Below are 22,404 nucleotides of genomic sequence, written 5' to 3'. Positions count from 1 at the left end.
CCTGAGTATTCCTGCTCCAGAGTCCCTTGTTTGTTTCTGTGTCCCGTGTGCCTGTGTTCCCATTCCCATCTGCCTGAACCTCTCGTTGCTGACCCTGGATTGGACTTTACTTTGCATCTCTGCCGCCTGTCCTTACCCTGTGAAAGAACCTGACCACGAGACAGTCTTCTGCTAAGGTACCTCTAACTTGGCTGCCACCATGGGCTAGTCGCACCTGTGGAAGTAACAGTAAGATCCAGCCATGGATCCCGCCAAGGTTCCGCTTCCCTGTTGGCCCGATCTTGCCACCATCGTGGTCCAGCAATCCCGGCAGATTGTCATTCAACGCGAACAGCTGGGACAAGTCACCGCCATGCTGCAACAGCTGTTAGCCAATCAGCAACAGGTTCCTGAGACTGCTCCCGCGACTTCTGCTACCCCGGCCTGGCTTTCTGCTGCTGAACATAGGCTACAGCTGTCTATGCCTGGCAAGTATGATGGAGATTCCAAGCTGTGCAGGGGCTTTATAACCCAGTGCTCTCTGCACATAAAACTCATGCCTTCTCAATTTGTCACGGAGCGATCCAAGGTGGCATTCATCGTCAGTCTCCTCCTTGGGAAAGCCCTGGCCTGGGCTACCTCTCTTTGGGACAGAGACGACTCGGTCACGGTTACTCTCATGGCATTTCTGGCGGAGTTACGGTCCGTGTTTGAAGAACCTGCATGGGGCTCCTCTGCTGAGTCTGCGCTGTTGAATCTGCACCAGGGGAACTCTTCCATGGGAGAATATGCTGTCCAGTTCCGTAGCCTGGCCTCTGAACTCTCCGGGAACGATGTTGCCTTATCCGCAGCTTTCAAAAAGGGACTGTCCTCTCAAGTTAAGGACGCTCTGGCCGTTTGTGATCTGCCGTCTACCCTGAGTGATCTCCTCACCCTAGCCACCGGAATTGACGGGTCTCCATCTCCTACGGCGCGCGCACCTGCTTCAGGAAATTGAAATGGCCAGCACACTGTTATTTGGTGCTGGGCATTTTCCCAGAAGGCTATTTAACACTGCCTCTTCCATCACAACCTGCTGGATCTTTGTGCCTATGCCATTGAGAAAGCTTCCCTGTGACATTTCTGATTATTCCTGCATTCCTGTGTGTTCCTGCTCCTGAGTACCATGTTCCTGCATTCCTGTGTCCCGTGTGCCTGTGTTCCCGTTCCGATCTGCCTGGACCTCCCGTTGCTGACCTCGGATTGTACTTGACTTTGCATCTCTGCCACCTGCCCTGACCCTGTACCAGAACCTGACCACGAGACTGTCTTCCGCTAAGGTACCTCGACCATCCCGCTTTGCGACCAGGTGCCACTTAGATTCCGGTCCCAGGTGTCGGCTAGCACCACCTCCCGCAGTTGTCCAGATGATCCACTGATTCAAAATCCTGACAATATATAGTACAACAGCGCCCCCCAATAATTTATTGGTCCAGCACCAAATCCACCCATAATCTATATGTAGCACAGCAGCACCCCCCTCCCGATTATAAATCCATGTGTATTACAGCTTTATGGCACCTGCACCTTCTTATCTTCATAAAGAGAACCCCAATAAAAAAATTAATAAATCAAAAAATATCACCACCTACCTAGGCATGGGAAATTCTGCGGCATATTCCTCCATGGCTTCTGGTGAAAGGCACTCGCAGAATGATTTGTATGTGCATCTTAAATAGACATATCCAGGACCTACAATCTGCCGCCTGAGGCAAATTGCTCACCTCCCCGCATGGCAGACAAAGCCCTGCCTAGGAGACAGTACAAATAACACACACTCACAGGTATAATACCAACAATCCAGTTTTATATTAGAGTAAACGGTTTCCATAGATGTTCAGCTCTTGAATACTATTTACAAAATGTGCCATTTCTTATAAAATCCATTTCAATTTGAGCATCGTTACAAAATATCAATCTGAAAGGAAATGAGAGACTAGGCGGCGACCTCACTTCTTTTACAGGTACAAAATACAATTTTAACTGAAAATAACTTAGAAAAATATACTTCCTGACGTCAAGTCCCTTCTTCAGACGCGGTAGTGCAAGGAATTTGGTCATGAAACTATCCTTTATAATAGAGATTCTCCTCTTTACAGCTATTTTGGTTACATTTTTAAAGGCATCTTTACACATATTATAGCATATTTGTCAGCAAGATTTAACAACTACAACTCATCTTTAAAGAAATATATGTAAGAAAATATACCCAGCTCACCACACAGGGAATAATAACCGGATCTTTCCTAAATGCTCACAGTGCATATACACAACTTTAGGTTTTTCAGATATATCTATATCCATCTATCTATCTATATATATATATGAACCAGACAATAAAATTTTATTCTAGATTTCTACAATGAGGCACACAGTTTCCTATAATACTAGTAAGTGCTATCAACGTAGTCTTTAAGGAAACCTACCATGTGATTTGATGCATTATGAAGCAAACATACCTTGAGAATGCTGTAGCTACACTGATGCAGGATCATATCTTGGTTAAACCCTGAGCTGAGTGGTTTTGCTGATAAAACAATTATAAAATTATGATATTGAAGCTGTCTTGCTTCTGTGACTGGCTCAGCGCTTCTCCTAGCACATTAGTTATTCACTGCTGTGTATGAGTGATCCAGTTCAGGTTGATTAGTCATTTCTGGCAATTGTCATGTCCACTAAGCTCCATGTTTAATGAAAAGCTCAGTGTGTAATGTGTTTATATAGTTAGCCATCCTCACTCAGCTTTCCCAAGGTCATGAATGTTATAATAGATTTTTCAGCAAAACCAATCAACTCAGGGATTAACCAAGATATCATCCTGCATCAGTGAAGCTACAGCATTCTCAAGGTATGTTTGCTTCACAATGCATAAAATCAAATGGTAGATTTCCTTTAAGTGCTTACCTACAGATTGTATGAGACGCACAAATATATAGAACAGGTTTATAAATAAAACTCCTTTGTACATTATCATCGCCATATTAAGGAATCACAGAACACACATAGGACTAAGTCACTTATGGCCAGAACATTTGTACATATTCATGGATTTCTTGCATTATATCCGCATTTAATAAATTATTAAAAAAATAAAAAAAAGTGGAAGACTAATGATTGATGATAATGATAAAACATTTGGCAAGGAAGAGATATATGGAGCATGGAACATATGGGGCCGATAGCTGGCAAGGCATTATGGGAAATATACATCTAGACACTAGAGAAATACCCTTATTCTGAATGTGCTAGGTCATGGTCCACGTACTATCACGTTCTAGGAAAGTAGACAAATATTCTATCATTTCCAGAACGTTTCCTACAAATTCCTTTTAGAACTGTCAACTTTAAATTTCTAAAGTAAAGAAGTCCGATATTAAGCATCTGGTAACATTAAGGTTGTGAAAGAGAATGTACATCTATGATGATGTCAGATAAAACTGTCTATCGTATGTAAAGGAATTACATAACAATTTTAGAAATTAGTAATCCAGTTATTTTACCAGACTTGTAAATAAAATTCTGCTCATTATAAGGATTCCATGTTGAAAGATGGAAATAGTCAAAAGGAAGAAATATCCGTCCCCTGGCTCGATGATAAACACTACATCACTTGGGGGTCTTACAAGGACCCCCACCAATTGACAAAATGGGGCACATTTACTAAGGGTCCATCGGATGCATTTTCGTCAGGTTTCCCGAATATTTGCCCTAAATTGTGCAGAGGTTTTTGGCGCACGCGATTGGATTTTGGCGCATTCATGGTGCATTCATGCGACACAATCGAAGGGGAGGGTGGGGGCTTGGCTGTTGAACAACCTGATTGATTCGGACAAACCGCAGAATTTAAAATTCAAATTGTGTCGCAAGATCAGCACTCACATACACCAAGAAGAAGATGGAGAACCCCAGCGGACCTGAGCGGGGAAGCAACACATTCAACAAATTGGCGCACGCTGTAAGTGAATCGTGGCTGCTCCGAATTCTCGTTGGACATTCCGGATCGGCGGACACAACGGGACGGGTAAGTACATGTGCCCCAATATGTATTGAGCCTGTGCTCTTAGAATGTGTAGAATATGTAACTCCCATCGAATGTTTATATTGTGATTAAGCCAATTCTCAGTCATTACTCCATACAAAATCTCCCTCCCCATGATAGTGTAGGACGGAGACTGTAGTTCCATATGCTTATCCTCCTGTAGTAGGAGATTCCCTATGACCAGACCCAGTGCATAGGGATAAAGGTTAAGAGCGGAAATAGTGCTTTTAAAGATGACGACATTGTATAGGACACCATTCTAGATTTCACTATCCACTATGTATTACTAGCCATGAGTATTATACCAAAGACTTAGTAACAATTAAACCACAAGAGGTTGAAGTAGATGCAATAATGTTGTCTCTCACCAAATATGCCAAATATGAAGTGTACACCATTACTTCCACCAATGCTAGGTACTGCAGTGCGCGGCCAGTCCGATGCTTCACTGCAGACCGGCACATGGTTTCATGAGAATAGCTACAAATGACACTACTGGCAGATTGGAAGAGACCGCATCCATACTGTGCATGCTGTAAGTAGACAGTGTCCCATTAGTCCATGTAAGTAGGCACATCCATTCATTGTGCAATCTGTCGATGAGTAAACGTATAGTGCAGGATTCTTCTCAGTTTTTCCCACCAATTAACCAAAGTCAATCCGTGGTCGATATTGCAATACCATGGGATAAGACTAAACAAAAGAGAAGAAACAAAAAAACAGAATTTAAGCAGCAAGTAAACCAGCGTACACTTCTTACTAATGGCTATTTTTTAATTTAATTTTTCTTAATTTAAATCTTTATTAATATTTGCAATTCAATACATATTAAGATACAAATATAGAATACATCTATATAAACTGAATTTCATCAGTTTCCGACTATCAATCACGGACTTAACAGAACATAGCTATCCACTATACTGCACTGCCGAGTAATAGATTACCATATTTTTTGGACTATAAGGCGCACCGTATTATAAAGGCGCACCATCAATAAATGCCTGCTAAAACGTCTAGGTTCATATATAAGGCGCACCGGATTATAAGGATGAATGACCAGCAGGTGGCAGACCTGTGCACAGTTCAAGGCAGCTGTTGTCTAAGTAGGTTCATATATAAGGCGCACCGGATTATAAGGCGCACCTGATTATAAGGATGAATGACCAGCAGGTGGCAGACCTGTGCACAGTTCAAGGCAGCTGCTATCAGTAAGTAAGGTTCATATACATGGCACCCTGGACTATAAGGCGCACCTTTGATTTCTGAGAAACCAAAAGGATTTTTTGTGGGCCTTAAAGTCTGAAAAATACATAACATAACTCATTTTACTACATATACCCCCCACCCTTCCATACAGAGAGAAAAGAAATCAATTATAATAATAATAAAAAAAGAAAAAATATATATCCAAAAAATATATACATACACGCCTACACATATATACATACATAAAAACAAATATATAAAATAAAAACATTTGAGAAAAGAAAAAAAAAAAATATATATATATACACATCTCGCCCTTCACTCTCCACCAAGGCTTTATCTATTAATCCAAAGGGACCAGATCTTATGAAATGTATTACCATTCCCTAATGAGATTAATAATGGCATCTTACTTTCCCATTCATCATTCGTGGGCGGGGGCCACTGCCTTCCAACCAAACATCAACAATCCCTTCATATGTGACCTCCCACAATTCCAGTCTTAATACCTAGAATACCGTTTTTCTCCACCTGAAAAGTCGATTGTAACATTTGGGTCCCATCTCTCCGATACCTATGTAATTTTGGACACCTCCAAATCATATGCACCAAGTCAGCGCTAATTTAACCACACTTCGGGCATTTTTCTTCTCGCGTATTCTTGAACATATTCATTTTCTTTGGTGTGTAATAAGCTGTATGTAGTAGAAATAGCTGGGAGATGTCTCATTCCATTCAGCCCTGGATAGATCTGTTACTTTTTCTTTCCATTTTCTTGTATCTTTGTAATGTTTGTTTTCCTTTTGGACCTTGGCATTGTAATGTTTTATATTGTTTAGATCAGTGATGGCGAACCTTTTGGAGACAGAGTGCCCAAAGTACAACCAAAAGCCACTTATATGTCGCAAAGTGCCAACATGACAATGTAAGCAGTAACTTATTGATCCCTGCTGTATCACAGGTTTCAATCGTATTGGTGTCCTGAGTTCACCAATACAATAGAAAGATAATGGAGAACTTGGATTCAGGGTCCCCTGCAGAGGAACAATCAGGGTTCCCAGAGCAGCCGCTCCAACAATAATCTCTGTCCACACTTTCTTGTCCCTCCTGTAGCCCTGGCAGCCAAGGATGTTGGTATAAAATGGCGCTGAGCATGGCCAGTCCTGGGCTGTATTGGACCACAAGAGGAAGCCCTGAGTACTGTCTGGCAAACTCTGTGCTGGGGTGATGGCCTGGGTGCCCACAGATAGAGCTCCGAGTGCCACCTCTGGCACCCGTGCCATAGGTTCACCACCAGTGATTTAGATGCACAGCCTCTCTTCCCTCATTTTTCTCTAAAACATGGAGAATTAAGTGATCATCTTGTTTACAGTTAATAGTACTAGTCTTAGGCCAAATTCAGCCTGTAATTCTGCAAATGATTTAAGCCCATTCGGGTTGACAATCTGGCTAACATATAACACCCCACTATCTCTCCACCTAATAGAAATATGTAAAGGAACGAATGGCCAATAATGTTTATGAGGGGGATGTCTCATGATGGAGGTATTCTCCTTATAGACATTTATGGCATATGGGGTGTTTTGGGGTGTCTGTACAAGGGAGAACAAGCTACAGTAAACACAAGTCATTACTGCTAATAGCCAGACTGCAGATAACCTTGATATCCTATGATGTTCTTGGCCTTGTTGAACGTAATAATTACAGCTAGTTCAGCACACAGTTGTATTCTCTGTGGAGGGTTGGGTCCGCTTCTGTGGGGGGTGTCCAGTCACAACATTGATTCCTGTTCGGTCAATATACAAGTTACTTGTTAAAGACTTATCTTCCTGGGTCTTTTGATTCCGTATACTCCGTATATGTATTTTGTGAAATTCACCTATTGTCTGTATCTTGACTATTCTTCTGTCTTATGTTTTTGTACCTCGCCGCCATCATAGTTTTTGATTTGGTTTGCCTAATTTCACTTGTTTCTCTGTCTTGTCTCGCGTCTTTGTCTGTCTTCCTGTTATGTGCACACATCATGGGTAGGGACCACCGTTTATTTGTTGCCTGCAGCTTACAGCAGGCACAGAAGTTGAGGGAAGTGCAGGGCTTACACTCCTTCCTTGTCTGGAGAGGTGGCTTAACGTTGCTTAGGCATCAATATGTTGGAAACAATTGCCAAATTTCAATAAGCTGTTATCACCAGGGATACTCCTATCTGGCCTTAAAGTACATGTACCCCATGTATGTGCTGAATCGACAACTGGGTGTGACAGTGCAGTTTCTAACTAATTCAGTTTCAGTTGTATTCTATTACCTTTTTTTTCTAAAATTACAAAATTGTACATCAGTGGATAAATGTAAGGTGCCTGTGGTCACATTATTGGTATGTTGAAAAGTGATTAGAGAAAGGAGCTGTGGGAAGCATCGGAGGTAATCACCAAGTTTTGTTTTAACCCCTTACTGACATGTGATGTACTAGAATGTCACACATCGGCTGCAGGTGTATGGAGAGGGCACAAAGGCTGAGCCTTCTCCATGCAAGGTGGGCGTTTGTGTCATTTTTTTTTTGTATATTAGGTTTGAATTTTTTTAAATGTATTAAAACACAATAAAACCATAATAAATTTGGTATCCCTGTGAATGTACCGAATTAAAGAATAAAGTAGACATGTCATTTGAGGCACACAGTGAATGCTGTAAAATCCAAGCCTACAAGAAAATGGCACAAATGCATTTTTCCACCAATTTCACTGCATTTAAAATTTTTGTCCTGCTTCCCAGTACACGGCATGGAATATTAGAAGTGCATTGAAGTGCAATTTTCTATGCAGAAAACAAGCCCACACTTTACATGGAAAAATAAAAAAAAGTTATAGGTGGGAAGTGAAAAATGGAAAATCAAATGAAAGAGGGCCTGGTCATGATATACTCGAGTATAAGCCTAGCTTATGCTAGAGTATATACGGTAAGTTTTCAGCTCTGTGTAGAGATACAACCCTCTATTTTGCCTGTCTCTCTAGAACTTTACTCCTCTGTTAACCCCTCTCTATAGGCTTGAATGGTCATAATAGCAATTTATGAAGGCAATACCAAAGTTTAGTTACACTGTAATGGCCACCCAAGTGTGCTGTACAAAAAAAATATATACCACATTTATACATACGGTTGAGGATGTCTCTGCAAGACCAGCCGCAATATCACTGAGCGACATATGTGGTGCAGTCGAATTGTTCTGACATTGAAACTGTGAAGGAGATTATGTGCTCATTAGAACAAGACATCCACAACTGCATGTAGAAATGAGTGATCTGCACAATGTAAAGCATAGAACAGCAGGAGGAATCAGCTATATTTGGTAGATTTTATAGAAAGACAGAAATAAGTTGTGCATTTACAAAACTAATGAATAGAAGACATCATGAAAGTCCTTAGAGCACTTTTCATCTTGTACTCTAAGACCTAGCATATCAATCCATTCATGCAATACTATGGCTACCGTATTTTTCGGACTATAAGGCGCACCGGATTATAAGGCCCACCACCAATAAATGCCTGCTTAAATGTCTAGGTTCATATATAAGGCGCACTGGACTATAAGGCGCACCTGATTATAAGGATGAATGACCAGCAGGTGGCAGACCTGTGCACAGTTCAAGGCAGCTGTCTGTAAGTGCGGTTCATATATAAGGCGCACTGGACTATAAGGCACACCTTTGATTTCTGAGAAAATCAAAGGATTTTTTGTGTGCCTAGTCCGAAAAATACTGTACTAATAATAATCTTTATTTTTATAGTGCACACAAATTACGCAGCGCTGCACACAGCTTGCCAAATCAGTCCCAGTCCCCAATAGACTCTTCAGACAATACTTCTCCCGACAGGTGTAGGAGGCTCCAGGAAATTACAATCATGGAGTTTCCATTCTAATCACTTAATGATTACTTGTGGCCAATCCACTTTAGAGAAGGATAAACGTGTGGGAGAACCCACCTTATGGGAACCAGATTCTCAAGATGGGACCTTGATGCAGGGACTTACTACGGCTGGCGATTGGAGTCTGAAAGGACTTTGAGTAATCCATTGTATTTTGGGTTATTTGGTGTTGGCAGTGTGTGTGGTGTAAATCATGAAAGCATTATCTGCAGAATTAATGATTGAACTGAATATAAACTGAATAGCAGCTTTATAAGGCACACTATTTGTGAGAGTTTTCTGTGAATCTACAATAGAACAGAAAAACAATCAGCAATCCAAACTTATTGCTAAAGGAGACGGGCCACAATTTAAAAAAAACCTGTGATCTTGGTGAGGATTACTTTTGCAATGGTCTTGAAAATATATACAAACAACAATAAAAGTGGTTAGAGGATGATGTCAAGAATCATTCTAACACACAGGTATACAGGTAGTACTGTATAATCAAGCAAATTGAGGGGCAAATGCAGAGATTCTTTCAAAAATCTTTTTATACCTTGGACAAGGGGGCATCCTCTACACCTAGAGGAGAGGAGGTTCTACCATCACCATAGACAGGGACATCCTCTACACCTAGAGGAGAGGAGGTTCTACCATCACCATAGACAGGGGGCATCCTCTACACCTAGAGGAGAGGAGGTTCTACCATCACCATAGACAGGGACATCCTCTACACCTAGAGGAGAGGAGGTTCTACCATCACCATAGACAGGGGGCATCCTCTACACCTAGAGGAGAGGAGGTTCTACCATCACCATAGACAGGGACATCCTCTACACCTAGAGGAGAGGAGGTTCTACCATCACCATAGACAGGGGGCATCCTCTACACCTAGAGGAGAGGCGGTTCTACCATCACCATAGACAGGGGGCATCCTCTACACCTAGAGGAGAGGAGGTTCTACCATCACCATAGACAGGGGACATCCTCTACACCTAGAGGAGAGGTGGTTCTACCATCACCATAGACAGGGAGCATCCTCTACACCTAGAGGAGAGGCGGTTCTACCATCACCATAGACAGGGGGCATCCTCTACACCTAGAGGAGAGGCAGCTCTACCATCACCATAGACAGGGGACATCCTCTACACCTAGAGGAGAGGTGGTTCTACCATCACCATAGACAGGGAGCATCCTCTACACCTAGAGGAGAGGAGGTTCTACCATCACCATAGACAGGGGGCATCCTCTACACCTAGAGGAGAGGTGGTTTTACCATCACCATAGACAGGGGGCATCCTCTACACCTAGAGGAGAGGAGGCTCTACCATCATCGTAGACAGGGTGCATCCTCTACGCCTAGAGGAGAGGAGGTTCTACCATCACCATAGACAGGGGGCATCCTCTACACCTAGAGGAGAGGTGGTTCTACCATCACCATAGACAGGGAGCATCCTCTACACCTAGAGGAGAGGAGGTTCTACCATCACCATAGACAGGGGGCATCCTCTACACCTAGAGGAGAGGAGGTTCTACCATCACCATAGACAGGGGGCATCCTCTACACCTAGAGGAGAGGCTGCTCTACCATCACCATAGACAGGGGCCATCCTCTACACCTAGAGGAGAGGAGGTTCTACCATCACCATAGACAGGGGGCATCCTCTACACCTAGAGGAGAGGAGGTTCTACCATCACCATAGACAGGGGGCATCCTCTACACCTAGAGGAGAGGCTGCTCTACCATCACCATAGACAGGGGGCATCCTCTACACCTAGAGGAGAGGCAGTTCTGCCATCACCATAGACAGGGGTCATCCTCTACACCTAGAGGAGAGGCTGCTCTACCATCACCATAGACAGGGGGCATCCTCTACACCTAGAGGATAGGTGGTTCTACCATCACCATAGACAGGGGGCATCCTCTACACCTAGAGGAGAGGCGGTTCTACCATCACCATAGACAGGGGGCATCCTCTACACCTAGAGGAGAGGAGGTTCTACCATCACCATAGACAGGGGGCATCCTCTACACCTAGAGGAGAGGCTGCTCTACCATCACCATAGACAGGGGGCATCCTCTACACCTAGAGGAGAGGAGGATCTACCATCACCATAGACAGGAGGCATCCTCTACACCTAGAGGAGAGGTGGTTCTACCATCACCATAGACAGGGGCATCCTCTACACCTAGAGGAGAGGCGGTTCTACTATCCCCATAGACAGGGGCATCCTCTACACCTAGAGGAGAGGTGGTTCTACCATCACCATAGACAGGAGGCATCCTCTACACCTAGAGGAGAGGCGGCTCTACCATCACCATAGACAGGGGGCATCCTCTACACCTAGAGGAGAGGCTGCTCTACCATCACCATAGACAGGGGGCATCCTCTACACCTAGAGGAGAGGCTGCTCTACCATCACCATAGACAGGGGGCATCCTCTACACCTAGAGGAGAGGCGGTTCTACCATCACCATAGACAGGGGCATCCTCTACACCTAGAGGAGAGGCGGTTCTACCATCACCATAGACAGGGGGCATCCTCTACACCTAGAGGAGAGGCTGCTCTACCATCACCATAGACGGGGGGCATCCTATATACCTAGAGGAGAGGAGGTTCTACCATCACCATAGACAGAGGGCATCCTCTACACCTAGAGAAGAGGCGGTTCTACCATCGCCATAGACGGGGGACATCCTCTACACCTAGAGGAGAGGAGGTTCTACCATCACCATAGACAGGGGACATCCTCTACACCTAGAGGAGAGGAGGTTCTACCATCACCATAGACAGGGGGCATCCTCTACACCTAGAGGAGAGGCTGCTCTACCATCACCATAGACAGGGGGCATCCTCTACACCTAGAGGAGAGGAGGTTCTACCATCACCATAGACAGGGGACATCCTCTACACCTAGAGGAGAGGAGGTTCTACCATCACCATAGACAGGGGGCATCCTCTACACCTAGAGGAGAGGAGCTTCTACCATCACCATAGACAGGGGGCATCCTCTACACCTAGAGGAGAGGAGGTTCTACCATCACCATAGACCTGGACATCCTCTACACCTAGAGGAGAGGAGGTTCTACCATCACCATAGACAAGGGGCATCCTCTACACCTAGAGGAGAGGCTGCTCTACCATCACCATAGACAGGGGGCATCCTCTACACCTAGAGGAGAGGCGATTCTACCATCACCATACACAGGGGGCATCCTCTACATCTAGAGGAGAGGAATATCTACCATCACCATAGACAGGGGGCATCCTCTACACCTAGAGGAGAGGTGTTTCTACCATCGCCATAGACAGGGGGCATCCTCTACACCTAGAGGAGAGGCGGTTCTACCATCACCATAGACAGGGGCATCCTCTACACCTAGAGGAGAGGAGGTTCTACCATCACCATAGATAGGGGGCATCCTCTACACCTAGAGGAGAGGAGGTTCTACCATCACCATAGACAGGGACATCCTCTACACCTAGAGGAGAGGAGGTTCTACCATCACCATAGACAGAGGGCATCCTCTACACCTAGAGGAGAGGAGGCTCTACCATCGCCATAGACAGGGGCATCCTCTACACCTAGAGGAGAGGTGGTTCTGCCATCACCATAGACAGGGGGCATTCTCTACACCTAGAGGAGAGGAGGCTCTACCATCGCCATAGACAGGGGCATCCTCTACACCTAGAGGAGAGGAGGTTCTACCATCACCATAGACAGGGGGCATCCTCTACACCTAGAGGAGAGGTGGTTCTACCATCACCATAGACAGGGGGCATCCTCTACACCTAGAGGAGAGGTGGTTCTACCATCACCATAGACAGGGGACATCCTCTACACCTAGAGGAGAGGAGGTTCTACCATCACCATAGACAGGGGATATCCCCTACACCTAGAGGAGAGGAGGCTCTACCATCACCATAGACAGGGGGCATCCTCTACACCTAGAGGAGAGGAGGCTCTACCATCGCCATAGACAGGGGGCATCCTCTACACCTAGAGGAGAGGAGGTTCTACCATCACCATAGACAGGGGGCATCCTCTACACCTAGAGGAGAGGAGTCTCTACCATCACCATAGACAGGGGGCATCCTCTACACCTAGAGGAGAGGAGGTTCTACCATCACCATAGACAGGGGGCATCCTCTACACCTAGAGGAGAGGAGGTTCTACCATCACCATAGATAGGGATTCTTTACTGTAAGAACAGTGAGATTATGAACTCTCTGCAGCAGGAGGTTGTTATGGCGGACTATATGTCCATGTTTAGGAGAGGGCTTTCTTCAGAACAAAAATATCATGGGTTATGGAAAAAAAATTTATTTAATCTTTGTATAGCACAATGAATTACTGTTGTGTTAAAAGCCAAAATGGGTTCATTGGGCTATTATGGTAGTCGGTGTAATTCTGCACAGGTAAATCTTTATATACATACAAATCTAGACAATATATATATATATATATGTATATACAGTACTGACCAAAAGTTCTACTGAACTTTTTTTTGTATATAATGCCACATAAATCATATAAATCATAGTTTTGATGCCCTCAGTGTGAGTCTACAATTTCTATAGTCATGAAAATATAGAAAACTCTGAATGAGAAGGTGTGTCCAAACTTTTGGTCTGTACTGTATATACAGACAAAGAACAACATACATAACATAACAGGAGAGCATATTTACATTTTCACCCCTCAGTCGCCATCTCGTCATATATATAAACTCCATTGTATGGTCCTTTCCCATGATTTCACCATTGCATAGTACATCGAGCTGGAAAACAAAAACAATTTTAAGTAATGCAGTATGGAGTACTTCTGACGGATAAGATTCCTTGTCTTCCTGGTTTTTTATACTAGATTAAATTGTCCATATGGAAATCTGGAAAAGCAGCATGTATGCTATCACTGGGCTGTGTTTGCAATAAAGCCCCATACATAAGTAAATGTGAACAGAGCCCAAACCAAACCCCTTTTTTTTGGTAGCTATCAAATTGGTCGTTCTGGGATTCAGCATAACTCCAGTAGCAAAAGTAAGAAACTAAAAAGAGCCCAACTCAAAGACTCTACAACTATCCCTGATACACACCACATAGTCTGTCTGTAAATAGGAGTGGGCAGATGCTCAGAGATCATCCACGTCTGCCAACACTCTTTGTTTCTGAGACAAGAACAGCGCTGTGTACTGAAACTGGATGCCCCTGAGACATTGCAGGCAGTAAGTAGGCAGACCTGCCGAATCTTAGAGATGCCAGACTCTAGCTAAGAAAGTCTTGGGTAGTGGGTGTAAATTATTATATTGCACAGAAATCTCTCTGTTTGTTAGAATCATTTCTTAGAAAATACATGTTAGTTTTTTTTTAAAGGTTATAGCGTGGTTATCTGCACATCTATATCTCACATTCTCCTGCACATACTGTGCATGCTTCACAAAATATATCCATCTATTATATATACACATACCTCTGTGTGCAAGGATGACATGTCACATATAAACTTAAGCTGCATTCACACTGCCGTATGGGGGACGTAAATACGGCCAACGTATATACGACCTATATACGTCCCCCATAGACAGCAATGGGCACACAAGTGCAGCACCGTACTGTTCGGTACCCGTGTGACATGTTCCTCTATGGAGAGGGTCGGGGGTGAGCAGCGCTCACCTCCACCTTCTCTCCCAGGCGCCACTGTGTGGCCCCCCCTGCTATGGTACGGCGGGCACACATCAGTGTGAATCAAGCCTTATACAGGAACAGTCAAACATTGGACCTCCTGTCTTACAGTTATACATTGGTAACTTGAGATACTACAGAGCCCCAAATAAGTTCGGGCAGAAAAATACCCCACCATAACGACAGGGAGTATTCAGACCCTTCCTCATCTAACTATTGTCCCACTGAAAATGGAACAAATGAAAGTCAAAAGAAAATCAACCATGGAAAATATTGGTGCTGATGGCTGGAAATCCTGCCCCTTAGGGGGTCCTATAAATACTTAAAAGATGCATAAAAGGGGTTGACAATAAAGACAAAGGGTCATTTTTACAAGAGTCTTGATTGTGACCAACCATTGAGCCCTCGCAGCTTTGTTTGGAAATTCCATAAAATGTCTAATAAGACCTTATTATACACCAGAGGATCATTTAGGGACAATTTCACACAAAATTGTGATTCATCATTAAGCTTTAGAAAATCTTCCTGCTACTACCTTCTGTGTAGAAACTGTATTGGCGATTTAGGTTTTGTTTAGGTCATGTGCCAGATCCTGTGACTGAACTGCAAATCCTTCTTACCTCATATGTACTTGGAAGTTTTAATTTTAAACTTAAAAACTTTTTAATAGTCCCCACTGTGATTCGCGTAGAGCAGCGAATGAATTTCTTCATTAATCCCTGCATGAACAAAGATAAAGCAAGTTATTTCAATAGTAAAGACATGGTGGTTGTGTACCCGTAGGAGATGTACTACCAGCACAGTACCTTCACTACATTTTCACCAGACTGGCCATTATTACGTAGACAGTCCAGACAGATGGCGATCTGTGGGTCGCTTCTGTGATAGTCTTTATTTCCATCCGTTTCCTCTTCATCATCCTTAAGTCTTTTATTTGGAAGCCCATCTGCATTAAAAAAAAATACATATGTAAGTGTAGTCACATGAAGGAAACTGAAACCATCAAAATTAAACTGATGGCAAAAACTGCAAAGCAAATACAAATAAGTTAAGTCACTAATGCCATGTTCAGTCTGCAAGCCATGGCGTCTTACGTTGGCAAAACTTTCTGGAGCAACTTTTGGTGTAACTTTTATGTGCAGTTCCCTTGGGTCTTAGGGTTGTGTGCATGTCTGCCAGGGGTTTGACTACTGGAGCCCCTGGCAATCAGCAAAATGTGGGAACGAAAGCCCCAATGAGCTCCTATACTCTTTTTGTACTTGCTGCAGTCACCCAGAACATTAGTGGGTTATAATATAGACGGTTTGGGAGGCGGCCCAGGACCCAAGCCTTCTAGGGCACCCAAACGACCCACCAAATTTTATACTCAGAAGGACCTTCACCTATGAAATCCTCGTACATCAGTTCCTGCTCTCAATATACATGTACACAAGAGCCATTTCAGGACCTTTGAAGATTGACAGCTGGCAGAAGGGGCACATACTCCATTCCCCAAGAAGCTGATTCTAGTACCATATGTAGAAAGTGATTCCAGACTTGTAGGGGCTATAATATTCCTACAGCCCAGGGACCATGGTGGTCTTAATCCACCCCTGACCCAGAACCTTTAAAGGGGTTTTCCCACAGACACCTTATCCCTCCCCGAGATGAGCGGAGAAGCCGTCCGCACAAGGCAGGACTGCCCCATTCATCTCTTTAGATCCGACCGAAATGAATGAGTGCTGTACTGGGCAATCACCTTCAGCTCCATAAAAATTAACAAAGCAGCCTGAATGTGCGTGACCGGCTGCTCCGTACATCTCGGGGAGCAAAGAGAGGTCTGATGGAAGTACCTCAACCCCCTGTGATTTGGCAAATTCTGTGTAGCGCTGTGCAATCTGTATGCGCTATATAAATAAAGAATTATTATTATCTGTGGGGGTCTCATCACTGAGATAACCTGTGGATAGGGCCTAAAGTGTTTTATGGAAAAACCCCTTTACTTTCTTGTTAACTTGTGGTCGGTACAGATGATATGGAGCCTTGTTTCAGCAAAACAGAACATCGAACCTGTAAATATTCTACAAATAATCATTGCATTATTAATTTCCCCTTTATTAGCTTCAACGGCTTTACTTGTTTCTACAATAACCTACGTGCTGAGGAAGCTTTTATCTGTATTCTGGAGGTCAGTAATATTAGTCATAAAACATTATTATCAATCAAAAAATGGCAAAAAGTAAATAAAGCGAATGAAAGTCGTGGGCCAGGAAACACTGGCTTCCTGGTGCACGTACATTACTGTCCTACCCCAATACTTGCTTCAGGAAGTGAGACAATTCCTGGCCTAGTAAATATTATTAGTCATTAATACTTACCATTACTTATACTGAACAATCCCATTTTCCTATATTGATAGTGTTGTATAGAGGACTAATCATCTATGTTACAAATACCAACTTATTCAATTGAATATACATTCCCTATTACCACAGGAATATGAATGGAGACCTTGGCCATACATCTTAGGCTCTTTATTCACTTCTAGAAGAGTTGCAAATATGGCCAAGTAAGTCATTGGAGAAAGCATGGCATTGGATAGATCCCCATGCTCCGGCCAGGGGCTATATGATGGTTTCCACTTATCTTGACTATAGGCCATCAGTAGTAAATCTGGGGACCTCAAGGGAGACCCCCTACTAGAGTGGTGCCATGTTCTTGTATCTTGTAAGAGAGGAGGTCGCGCATAGGTATAGGTTGAGACAGCATGTACTGTGTAGCTTGATATATATATATGTATATATAGACATGCATCCCCTGTTCACAGGACAGTATTTATTCTGACCCCCGGCCAAAATTCCCGCTGAGCTGCCCTATACGGCATAGGACTTTGCTGTCCTGTAAACCGTCCTGAGGTTCCCATCAATTAAGCAAAGGACAGACACTAGTGAATAGACACATTTAAAATGATATAAAGGATACCATGTACAGGCATCAGCACCCTGCATTCTCATCTAGGAGGGGTGCCAGTACTTAAAAGGGTACATGCCACTGGCCAGTGAGTAACAACAGCTACGGCTGCTATGGGGCCCGGTATGGAAGGCGAAACGAAAGTTTGTTAGTCCCATTCTCACAGGCACTTCTCTCCCTACAACCAGCACAGCAGTAACAGGGGGCCCCGCCTGCTGTGCTGAATGTAGAGACGCCCACCCGTGTCACCCGCCCACTCACCCACCTCCCCCTAACAGTCGTTAAACTCCTGGACACCCGCCTTCCGGCACATCCTACAGCCCGCTGGCACATCCGCCCTTCTTCATGTCTTTACAGATCCCCCCACAACACCCCCCCCCTTCCCTCCCGGTGACACCGCGGGTGAACGTGAAGAATCGCCCTCACCCACGGACAACACTGCTGGCTGACACTGCAAATTACTGCACTTTCACCCTTTCCTCACCCTACTGCTGACACAAACAAATAATTTTATCTGTGAGCAAATACACTCACCGACCACTTTATTAGGTACACCTGTCCAACTGCTTGTTAACACTTAATTTCTAATCAGCCAATCACATGGCAGCAACTCAGTGCATTTAGGCATGTAGACATGGTCAAGACAATCTCCTGCAGTTCAAACCGAGCATCAGTATGGGGAAGAAAGGTGATTTGATGCCTTTGAACGTGGCATGGTTGTTGGTGCCAGAAGGGCTGGTCTGAGTATTTCAGAAACTGCTGATCTACTGGGATTTTCTTGGCACTCTTTGGGCCCCTTGGTACCAATTGAGCATCGTTGCAACGCCACAGCCTACCTGAGTATTGTTGCTGACCATGTCCATCCCTTTATGACCACAATGTACCCTGTAACATCTGATGGCTACTTTCAGCAGGATAATGCACATGTCATAAAGCTGGAATCATCTCAGACTGGTTTCTTGAACATGACAATGAGTTCACTGTACTCAAATGGCCTCCACAGTCACCAGATCTCAATCCAATAGAGCATCTTTGGGATGTGGTGGAACGGGAGATTCGCATCATGGATGTGCAGCCGACAAATCTGCGGCAACTGTGTGATGCCATCATGTCAATATGGACAAAATCTCTGAGGAGCTTCCAGCACCTTGTTGTATCTATGCCATGAAGAATTGAGGCAGTTCTGAAGGCAAAAGGGGGTCCAACCCGTTACTAGCATGGTGTACCTAATAAAGTGGCCGGTGAGTGTATATACACACAGAATATATGTGTGTATATATTTGTATATATACAGTCTATATGTGTGTGTGTATAATTATACAGTCTATATGTGTGTGTGTGTATATTATATATATATATATATATATATATATATATATATATATATATATATATATATATATATATATATATACACACACACATATATATATATATATATATATATATACATACATACATACATACATACATACACACACACCCACGTCGTTGCGTCGGATACATCAAGAGGCTTAGGTCTCTTGATGCATCTGGCGGGCGGGCGGGCAGGCCGGCCGGCCGGCGGTGTGTGTATGTATGTGTATATGCTGTATGTTATGTATAGGCAGTATGTGTATAGATGCTGGGCTTTCCTGTTCCAGTACTTGTGCACTTGCTCCAGCCGGCAAATTTTCATATGTGAAAATTCGAAGGTTGCGTTTATATACACTGTCTTGTACCCCGCCAGATACACCAGGAGGTCAAAGCCTCTTGATGTATCCGGCTGCACCGGAGAAGCGTCCGGCTTATGATAAAAGTTTTTTTTAAGCGGGCCCCATGCAGAAATCTGCTATGGGGCCCGAGTTCTACTAGTTACGCCCCTGCCACTGGCTGGTCATCTTCTACTCAATCACTACTGCTGTTTGGTCTGTACACAGGATGGGTAACTAGGTGGGGGATTGGGGGGAACCTACACCTATTGGCTGGACATTTAGCACTGGAATAGGCAGAACAATGAAGCCTATCAATTAATGGGTTTGTCATCTGCTTAGACATGAATAAAAAGAAAAAAAAACTGTGTAAAATATTAACAAGATAATAATTCCTTCTGCCCTTCATTAAAGGCGAGGCCATTCTCTTGAACAGTAAATAAGACATTTACAATGAACTGTGAATCTCCTGAAATATACACTGCTAACAATACCTTCTCCATTCTCCTGTGGTCTTTTCCTCTTCCAGAATTCAGATTCTCGCTGCTGTTCTCCTGGATGCCACAAAATGACAAAAAACACAATGTAAAGAAGATATAGTGTGCAATTCATTTAAAACCTATGTTTTATACTGCAAAATATCCTCTGTACTGTTTTATGCTGACTGATTCACGTTGAGGACTATACTATGTAACACTTGTACAGATCTCCTTATGTAGTGTATTCTACTGACCAAGATGTAATGCATGACCATTTGTTTGCTTGTGTTATAAACTGAAATAAAAACGAATCTGATTACAAAAAAGGACATTGGGGGTCATTTACTAAGGGCCCGAAATCGCGTTTTTCCGTCGGGTTACCCGAATATTACCGCTTTGCACCGATTTTCCCTGAGTTACCCCGGATTTTTGGCGCGCGCGATCGGATTGTGTCGCATCGGCGGCGGGATGCATGTGAAGGAAATTGGGGGGCGTGGCCGTCAGAAAACCCGACGGATTCAGAAAAACCGCCGTATTTTTTTAAAAAAATGTGTCGCTTGACAGACGCTTACCTGCACCCAGCAACGGACGGTGAACTCCAGTGAACTCCGACGGACTTCAGCGCAGCAGCGACACCTGGTGGACATCGGGCGCACTACCTTAGTGAATCTCCGGAAGACCCGAATCCTCCACAGAGAACGCGCCGCTGGATCGCAACAGGACCGGTTAAGTAAATTTGCCCCATTGTGTGCAAATAATACTCAGATGGATCTATCATCCAGTGGATTCAAGCACTCTACAATGCACCTAATTATTTAACCCCTTAAAGGGTTTTCCCACGGTCAGAAGAATGTTCTCTCTGTGTGTATCAGAGCACAGTGCTATGGATGCAGAAGTCTCCTTCACAGAATAGTACAAGGTCTTCCCTTTTTCCCTCCCTATCTCTCCATCCCAGTCTTTGATTTTACAGAACTTTCTCTGTCTCTCTCTGCACCTCATGCTGCTCCCCTCCTCCACCTTCTACTTGGCACTTACTGCACAGTGCAGAGAAGCTATTAAACTGTAGCGCTCACACAACACAGACTGTTCACTTGTATCAGTTTCACTGCTGGTTTCTACTACTTATAACATGCTCCATGCTCCGCCATGTGATGAAAGCTGCTCGGCTATTCAACATATAGATCCTCTGTGTACACTATGCAGTGTTCAGTGGATTTTCTTATATGATTCTCACTAGTAGATTTGCTGCTAAATTACTGAGAGAGAACACAAGCCTCAGTTTGTCTCAGCTTCAGGGCAGATACAGGAAGGGGTTACTGCACTTCACTGCTGCTGAGAAAGATTTGTAACAAGTAGTTTCAGAACAGAAAATACCATAACTATGGAAAGAAATGGACAAGAAACATATTATGTACATTGTTCTGTTTATTTTTAAAGGGAGAATCACATACGACAATTTGGTAAAAATCATTATAACATCAAAGTGATGCTTAAAAGGCATCACTAACAGAGATATAAAAGAAGTGTGAACAGAGCCAAACTGTATGAGGTTGTGACCTCATGAAAAGGGCTTTTACTGAACCATATCTTAAAATGTTTATTTGCCCCCTAATGTTTCTTTTAATAATTTTAATGGCATTTACCTATATGGAAGTAGAAAAAGTAAAAAATGCAAGAAAGCTTACCTTCTCGTAGACCTGGTACAAGTTTAAATATGATTTCTTCAAGAGTATTGTCTAATCTATAAATAAGATTAAAAAAAACTATTATTCATGCTTTAAATCCTATGGCTCATGATTATAATACTTCCACCATACAGTGCTATAGATAATGGCCACAGTTACTGTCTGTGTGTCGGTTGATCTTCCACCTCACACCCCTCTCCTCTCAATAGACTTCTGTGGACAGAATGCAACCTGATCACTGAGCTGAAAGTCTGTCTCGCAATAAGATCAAATAAGGACTCATGGTAATTCATAATGAACAGTTTAGAGAAGGAAGAAGACAGTAATGGGCCCAATAAGGGCTCATATTACAATGTTTCTCATATATATATATTGCATGTTTTCAATAACTGTGCAGATAATTTTTCATTCACAGATTGTAGGGTCTCCTCATAGATTGTAAGCTCTTGCGAGCAGGCCCTCATTTCTGCTGTTCTATCCGTCCATATTATTGCTCTGTAATGTCTTATTTTGTTTGTATATGTACCCCATGATCTGTAAATCACTGCCGAATACAGGCGGTCCCCTACTTAAGGACACCCGACTTATAGACAACTCATAGTTACAGACAGACCCCTCTGACCTCTGGTGAAGCTCTCTGGATGTTACTATAGTCACAGATTGCAATAATCAGCTGTAAGGTGTCTGTAATGAAGCTTTATTGATAATCCTTGGTCTCATTACAGCAAAAAATGTCTGGATCTACA

General features: G+C 43.5%; 1 protein-coding gene across 5 annotated transcripts in view; it reads right to left on the bottom strand.

Moving 5' to 3' along the window:
* Positions 1 to 2,502: 2,502 nt before the first annotated feature.
* Positions 2,503 to 22,404, bottom strand: part of PCGF5 (polycomb group ring finger 5) — a 49,423-nt gene continuing 29,521 nt past the window's right edge. For 4 of the 5 annotated variants that reach the window (XM_072131291.1, XM_072131293.1, XM_072131292.1 and 1 more), the window contains exons 4-10: positions 21,659 to 21,714; positions 19,989 to 20,048; positions 15,661 to 15,800; positions 15,475 to 15,573; positions 13,864 to 13,953; positions 8,418 to 8,498; positions 2,503 to 4,750 (exon numbers count right to left, since the gene is read on the bottom strand). In XM_072131291.1, coding sequence (XP_071987392.1) covers positions 4,703 to 4,750; positions 8,418 to 8,498; positions 13,864 to 13,953; positions 15,475 to 15,573; positions 15,661 to 15,800; positions 19,989 to 20,048; positions 21,659 to 21,714 — 574 coding nt within the window. In that variant the 3' untranslated portion in view covers positions 2,503 to 4,702. The remainder of the gene's footprint in view (positions 4,751 to 8,417; positions 8,499 to 13,863; positions 13,954 to 15,474; positions 15,574 to 15,660; positions 15,801 to 19,988; positions 20,049 to 21,658; positions 21,715 to 22,404) is intronic. The other variant, XM_072131295.1, reaches the window with a different exon arrangement.

Source organism: Engystomops pustulosus, chromosome 11 (genome assembly GCF_040894005.1).
Source record: "Engystomops pustulosus chromosome 11, aEngPut4.maternal, whole genome shotgun sequence".
Lineage (NCBI taxonomy): Eukaryota > Metazoa > Chordata > Amphibia > Anura > Leptodactylidae > Engystomops > Engystomops pustulosus.
This window is presented reverse-complemented; position numbering and strand designations above follow the sequence as displayed.